The 8,113-nt window shown below is 42.5% G+C and overlaps 1 protein-coding gene across 1 annotated transcript; it reads left to right on the top strand.

Moving 5' to 3' along the window:
* Positions 1-1,585: 1,585 nt before the first annotated feature.
* Positions 1,586-7,756, top strand: LOC116980917 (cell surface glycoprotein CD200 receptor 1-like). The gene is made up of 5 exons (XM_033033518.1): positions 1,586-1,875; positions 4,156-4,440; positions 6,487-6,607; positions 7,184-7,205; positions 7,651-7,756. The coding sequence occupies exons 1-5, from the start codon at positions 1,632-1,634 to the stop codon at positions 7,735-7,737; spliced, it is 759 nt and encodes a 252-aa protein (XP_032889409.1). The 5' UTR covers positions 1,586-1,631; the 3' UTR covers positions 7,738-7,756.
* The last annotated feature ends 357 nt before the right edge of the window (positions 7,757-8,113 follow it).

The raw sequence follows: 8,113 nt of genomic DNA, 5'->3' as shown, positions 1-8,113 counted from the left end.
AGTTACACATCTAGATCGTGGAGGTGGATCAGAGCAAATTCTAGTACGCTTTGAGGTAACTCTTGGCCATGACAATACAACATGCATAGTTCTAATGAAGGTCAAAACTAGCAAGCTTTTGGATTACTTCTGAATCGTAGAGTCATACAGCACAAAAACAGGCCCTTCAGCGCAATTCATCCATGCTGACCCATTTACCTAACTAGACTAATCATACTAACCTGCATCTGGCCCATGTCTCTCAAAACTGTTCCAATCTATGTACCTACTTGGTGGCCTTTAAGTATCATAATTGTACTTGACTCTATGACCTTCTCTGGCAGTTCGTTCCATATAAGCACCGCCTTCTGTGCATAAAGGTTACCATTCAGGTCCTTTTACATTGAGTTTTAGCCCCTCTTACTGTGGCTATTCACCATATCTGGGAAGCTTCCAGACCAGCCGATCATGCACTACTTTGTCAAAGGCCTTGCTGAAATCTATATATATAAAATCTACCGCACTGTGATCATCAATGAAAGGCCTGTTTAGAGTAGATGTGGAGAGGATGTTCCCACTGTTGGGAGAGTCTAGGACCAGAGGACATTGGCTCAGAATAACAGGATGTACCTTCAGAAAGACAATGAGGAGGAATTGATTTGGTCAGAAAGTGGAATTAATTGCCACAGAGGGCTGTGGAGGCTGTCGATGGAAACTTTTGAGGCAGAGATTGACAGATCCTTGATTAGTATGGGTGTCAGGGATTATGGGAGTGCAAGGGAATGGGGTTGAGAGGGTAAGATAGATCAGCCATTATTGAATGGCGCAGCAGACTTGATGGGCTGAATGGCCTATTTCTGCTCCTAGAAATGATTAACTTATGAATCGGTCTCCTCTGCAATGTATTCAATCAAATTGGTAGGCAAGAGTTACCACACACAAAGCTATGCTGACTATCCCCAATCAGATCGTGCCTTTCCAAATGCTGGTACATCCAGTCTCTCAGAATTTTCTCCAGTAATGGCAAGGGAGGCACAGTGGCGCAGCGGTAGAGTTGCTGCCTTATAGAGCCAGAGACCTAGGTTCGATCCTGAGTACGGGTGCTATCTGTACGGAGTTTGTGCGTTCTCCCCATGACAGCATGGGTTGTCTCCAGAAGTTCCGGTTTCCTCCCACATTCCAAATACGTACAGGTCTGTAGGTTAATTGGCTACAGTAAAATTGTTAAATTCTCCCTAGTGTGTAGGATAGTGTTAGTGTACAGGTTAATCGCTGGTCGGTGCGGACAAGGTTGGTCGAATGACCCGTTTCCGCGCTGTATCTCGAAAGACTAACTAAAGTCTTGTACAGCAAAAAGAAAGATATGTAACCGACAATGTGAAAATTGCCCAGTTTGTCCTGATGACAAAAATATAGCAGATTTGATGCCCACATAAACACCAAAGGTAGGAGAAATATATTAATGTAGAAAATAATGTGCTGTCAGCTGGATAACGTTCCTTTTTGTGATAAGTTACTAGTGCTGTTACTTACTTTAACCTTTCATACTTTCATTATATTTTTATTTTCCAGGTTTCACTTCTGTCAAAACTACAAGTGCATTGTTAGGTGATAAGGTGGTCTTGAGATGTCCACTACGCGGAAATGTGACCATGATATCATGGATGTTTCTGAACGATAAAAGAATAGTGGCTCTCAAATGTGGATCGAATGAAGTGCTTTGGTCCTTGAAGAACCACACCAGAAGAACAATAGCAAATACAGCATGTAACACGTTAGATAAGGAAATGAGACTCCAAATACAGCCTGTGATTCTTGATGATGATGGCGATTATAGCTGTGAAATTATAGACGAATATGGTATTCACAAAGTAACCTTCACCTTGTCAGTCATGGGTAAGTTAACAACAGTGCAGCACAGTAGCGCAACAGGAGAGTTGCTGCGTTACAGCGCCGGAGTCCCAGGTTCGATCCCGACTACTGGTGCTGTCTGTAAGGAGTTTGTACATTCTCCATGTGACCGTGTGGGTTTTCCACAGGTACTCCAGTTTCTTCCCACATCCCAAAGATGAGCAGATTTGTAGGTTAATTGGTTTCTGTAAATTGTCCCTAGTGTGTAGGATAGAGCTAGTGTCCGGGTGATCACTGGTCGGCATGGACTCGGTCGGCCGAAGGGCCTGTTACCATTCTGTGTTTCTAAACTATAATAATCTACTTCCCTGAATCATATTCAAAACTACAGCTAACGTTAGTCTTGTAAGATTATATGTTTCACCTTATATTATCATTATCAAAGTAGTAGGCATGTAACATGTGTTATAAAGATGGTGAGTAAATTTAGCAGACAATTCATCTATGCTTAACAAGACCGTCACAGTTTCCATAGTCATCAAAGAGCTAACGAGCATCAGGAGAAACAAATTGATCATTCATGTTCTTGTCACCGCTAACATTTACGCAGTGAAATTAAAATGAAGTTTTAACGGGCAACGTTAGAGTTGCTGCCTTACAGCACCAGAGTGCTGGATTCGATCCTGACTATGGGTGTTGTTTGTACGTTCTCTTTGTGACCACATGATTTTTCTCTGGGTTCTCCGGTTTCCTCCCACACGCCAAAGATGTACAGGTTTGTAGGTTAATTGGCTGTTGTAAAATTGTAAAATTGTCCCTTGTGTGTAGGATAGCGAGTGGGGGGGGGGGGGGGCGGCATGTGGCATCACACACACGGACTACCACCCCGCACACATGCTAACTACCCCCCTTGATATTATATTAATATTATTAATTTGCTCCTTTTACCCCATAACCGCCCTATCCACTGACGCATAGCCCCCAACTCGCAGGCGCATCTAGAGAGGGGGGGGGGGGTAGAGAGTGAGGGCAGAGAGAGAATGGGGAGAGACAGAGAGGGGCAGAGACAGAGGGAGAGGGGGGTGAAGGGGAGGAGGAGAGGTTGGGTGGGTGAGGGCGGGGGAGAGGGAGATGGGGAGATGGGGAGGGAGAGGAAAGGGGAGGGAGAGAGGAAGGGGGAGGGAGGGAGGAAGGGGGAGGGAGAGAGGAAGGGGGAGGGAGAGAGGAAGGGGGAGGGAGAGAGAGAAGGGGGAGTGGGGGAAAGGCACGGGGGTGGAACGGGGGGGGGGGGGGGGAGGGAGGGGGAGAGATCTCCCACCCCTGTCCCATTGTGATATCATATGTAAATGAGATCCATTGTGATTGTACATCTGTGAGATGGCACTGTGACTCATGCAGCAATTTGATTTTAGTGGGACCACGTGAAGGTTCCAGTCTCCCACGCCTATCCCATTGTGATGGCATATGTAAATGAGATCCATTGTGATTGGATATCTGTGAGGTGGCACTGTGACATGCTGCAGTTTGATTTTAAATTTTTCTGATGTTTTGTGAACAAATTTATTCAAAATGTGGGGAAATAATTGACGAAATCTAGAGAGGAGTGGATTTCTGAAATAAGTTAAATCCCTACCGAAATATGTAAACACACACACACACACACACACACACACACACACACACACACACACACACACACACACACACACACACACACACACACACACACACACACACACACACACACACACACACACACACACACACACACACACACACACCCTCTGCTCCCTTTCCAAATCTTTCCTATAATCGGGTGATTATATTTTAAAATATATTTCACAATCTTACTGTTAAACTTTTATAGGCTGCTTTTATGCTTGGTCTAGAATTAATGTTTAGAGATGCAGCATGGAGGGAGGCCCTTTGCCACACCAAGTCCACGCCGACTATCAATCACCCATTCACGCTAGTTCTATGTTATCCCACTTTCGTATACACTCCCTATACATGAGGTGCGATTTACAGGTTAATTAACCTAAAAAACCCGCACGTCTTTGGGATGTGGAAGGAACCCGGAGCACCCAGAGGAAACCCATGCGGTCACAGGGAGAAGGGGCAAACTACCTACAGACAGCACCTGAGGTCAGGATCAAATCCCGGGTCTCTGGTGCTGTGAGCAGCAGCTTCACCACTGTGCCGTCCCAAATAAATGCATAAAGATGCCAATGTACAATTCTGAAATATATCTGTTAGAATTGTTGCTGATGCAATAAAAATTTCAATGACATGATCAACTCAAAATATGTTTCTGCTTTTTTCCAGTTCCTCCCACTGTATCTTTAATCATTGACAAACTAAATGGCACAATGATGGCTACGTGCATTGCTGCAAGTGGGAAACCAGCCTCCAAAATTACTTGGCACCCACATAATAGAGGAAACTCCTCAGTAAATAAGAGCATTAACGGAAACAAAACCATAACTGTACAAAGCAAGTATAGTATTACCACCCACCTCCTCAACAAGCAGATAACCTGCAGTGTGAGCCACCCTGCATTTAATGGAATACAAAACTACACCATTTCACAGAGCAACCCAAATCCAAGCAGTAAGTAGATCTAAATATATGCATCTTTATGAATGATTTTGATTTATCTTCCTATTGCTTATAGTAACTACAGTTAAGTAAGGGTAAACATAAATGACACTTGACAATTTGAAATACCAGCCTTATCTGCAAATTATGGCTTCTGTGCGTAGTACTTAGGAATAAATGAATTGCACAACGGGTGGCAGAGTGGCGCAGTGCTAGAGTTGCTGCCTTTCAACGCCGCAGACCCGGGTTCAATTCTGACCATGGGTACTGTCTGTATGGAGGTTATACGTTTTCCCCATGACCTTGTGGGTTTTCTCCAGGCGCTCCAGTTTACTGCCACACTTCAAAGACGTGCAGGTTTGTAGGTTAATTGGCTTTGGTAAAAATTGAAATTTGTCCCTAGTGTGTAGGATCGTGTTAGTGTGCGGGGATCGCTCATCAGCATGGATTCGCTGGGCCGAAGGGCCTTTTTCCGTGCTGTATCTCTAAACTAAACTAAGTGAAATTATCTCTAAGTATCGAGTGTTAATAGGATGACTGTCCACACTTTTTAACCAACTTTTGTGGGATTGAAAAAGTTATGTGGGATCGAAATTTACACAAGATAATGGGCAATTTAAATAGAATTGCAGGAATCCTGCTTAGCAAGCAAATAGACCACTTAAATAATAAATTACTCAAAACAATACAACTTTGAGCTGGAAATAGTGCAGATACGTTTTATGAGGATGTTGACAAGACTCGAGGGTCTGAGCTACAGGGAGAGGTTGAACAAGCTAGGGGTTTATTCCTTGGAGTGCAGGAGGCTATAATAGAGGTATATAAAATCATGAGCGGAATTCATTAGGCGAATGTCCTTTTCCCAGGGTTGGGAAAATCAAGAACCACAGGACATAGGTTTAAGGTGTGAGGAGAAAAATGTAATAAGAACTTGAGGGGCAACCTTTATCAACCAGAGGGTGGTGGGCATATGGAATAAGCTGCCTGAGTTGGTCATTGCGGCAGGTACGATAACAACATTTCAAAGTTACAAGAACAGTTACATGGAAAGGAAAGGTTCAAAAGGATGTGGACCAAATGTGGGCTAATTAGACTAGCTGAGATGGGGCTACTTGGTCGGCATGAACAATTTTGACCGAAGGGCCCGTTTCCTCTATGTATGACTCTATAACTGCAGAATATGCTTGTTCAAGGTCAAACTAATTGGCATTGTAGTATCATAGGGTCATACAATGTGGAAACAAGCCTTTCAGCCCAACTTACCCACACCGACCAACATGTCACATCTACACTAGTCCCACCTGCCTGCGTTTGGCCCATATCCTTCCAAATTTGTCCTGTCCATGTACCGGTCTAATTGTTTCTTAAATGTTGCAAAATAGTCCCAGCCTCAACTACATCCTCTGGCAGTTCATTTCATACACCCACCACCCTTTGTGTGAAAAAGTGACCCCTCAGATTCCTATTAAATCGTTCCCCCTTCACCATAAACCTATGTCGTCTGGTTCGTATTTCCCCTACTCTGGGCAAGAGGTTCTGTGTGTCTACCCGATCTCTCATAATTTTATACATCTCTATAAGACCTTATACACAATAAGATTTTATACACCTCTGTAGTGGACTTAGTGACTCATGAGAATTATGGGGAAAACAACCAATGGAGAAGATTTGTGCAGGTTATAGCGCCTACTACTCACCAAACTGCCAGTTTCCAAGCTTTTATTCTGTAATTCAACATTACAGACACATTGAAATTGGAAAAATAACCACAATGCAATATTACAAATAGTCTTGGTTCATGAATCTTCCCAAAAGATCATCAAATCTTTGTGAAGTTACAGTGTAACATGATAACTTTGTGAAGTGAAGTTCCAGTGTAACATGGTTACCTTGTTATTCAGTGTTGAACTGATTCAGATTATGATGTGAGTAAATGAAATGGTAAATCCTGTACTCTCTTGCTCGTTGAATGCATTAAAATGACTTTGGCTTTTGACACAAAGATCTTCAAGAAATGCTCGGAGCCCGACTCACAATATATGCTTATGTTTTTTATAGATGTGGGAGTATCGTCGATGTTTGCATTATATTCATGCCTCGTTAGTGGTGTTGTTGTCGGCCTCCTGTGCTTCCTTATCATAGTGTATTTTAAGCATCTACAAAAGCAAACTTTATTCAGGTGAGTCGAGAATTCTATCTTTACAATCATGTCAAGAGAGATTAGAAATAATGTCGATTTGAACGTGAACACTTCTCTGCTGATCTGAACAGATACAGATGTACAGAACTTTATCCTTGCCCAGCTTGCCTGTTGCCCACAACATGTCTATCAGTGAGACTCACAATTGCTGCTTAGGGTGACATAGTGGCACAGCTGGTAGAGCTACTGCCTCACAGCACCAGAGATCCAGGTTCGATCCTGATCTCGGGTGCCATCTGTATCGGATTTACAAGTTCACCCCGTGACCTAGTGTGTTTCGTTTGGGTGCTCCGGTTTCCTCCCACATCCCAAAGACGTGATGTTTATGTAGGTTAATGGACCCCGGTAAATGATGAGAGAGATTTAGAGGGATATGGGCCAAACAGGGCAGGTGGGGCTAATGTAGAAGGGGAATCTTGGTCAGCATGGCCAAGTTGGGCTGAAGGACCTGTTTCTGTGCTGTTTGACTCCATGACTAAATATTCACACATTTGGAGAAATTTGTTTAACATTTTTTTAAATGCTGCATTCACAAACTTGTTGTTTTCCCCACAGGAGTAGGTCTGAGTCCATACAGGTAAGAGTCTTTTATAACTGATTTTGTATATTTGAAAAGATAATAAAAGTTGGTCAATAATGTGATGCTTCAACACAGCATACGAATTACACAGACTATACCGACTTTGGGGTATAACGGGATAAGATAGGTATTTCCACCATTTCCCAATATATCTTTAGATTTACTGCATTTGGCTGTTAATAATTATATATATATATATATAATAGAAACGTCACCCATTCATTCTCTCCAGAGACGCTGCCTGTCCCGCTGAGTTACTCCAGCATTTTGTGTCTACCTTTGATTTAAACTGGCATCTGCAGTTCTTTCCTAAATACGCACTTGGCTCTCTTGATTGCAATGTGTTGTTGAAGAACTTATTCATAGACGCGGTCATCAAAGTGTTTTCCGTCTGCTATCGTTTGAAATTCCTGCATCAATACTTCATTATTTTTGGTTCCAGGATGCACCTCAATCAAATGGACCTTTTGTACAGATGGAAAACTTCATTTATGACACACTCCAGCCAGAACAATTGAGGCAGCCGTGAAAGTATTATGCTCACTTATGTTGCACTATTTTTGCAGCAGAATGTAATGAGAAAATATGCTATTATAGTGAATACTGCTTCATAACTCAGAGAAATAAATGTGTTAAAAGGGCTTCAGAAACAATCAGAAATATCCAAAATTAGAAAACTCTCCAAGCTGTCTGATTGTGTTTACCAAAGCAGCACAGCGGTTCACCAATATTTTGTGATAAACAATTTGGTTTTGGCTAAGAATATCGTCCAAATACTCAGCTCTTAAGCTGGCCACAGCATATGAACAATTGAGAATACATACTATCAACAATCTTTCATCATCTTCATCATCACTGTCTGACTGAGAGAAAACAGTCCATCAGCCATCATATAGTCAGCCATC

The sequence above is a fragment of the Amblyraja radiata genome, chromosome 14, assembly GCF_010909765.2.
Source record: "Amblyraja radiata isolate CabotCenter1 chromosome 14, sAmbRad1.1.pri, whole genome shotgun sequence".
NCBI classification, from domain to species: domain Eukaryota; kingdom Metazoa; phylum Chordata; class Chondrichthyes; order Rajiformes; family Rajidae; genus Amblyraja; species Amblyraja radiata.
This window is presented reverse-complemented; position numbering and strand designations above follow the sequence as displayed.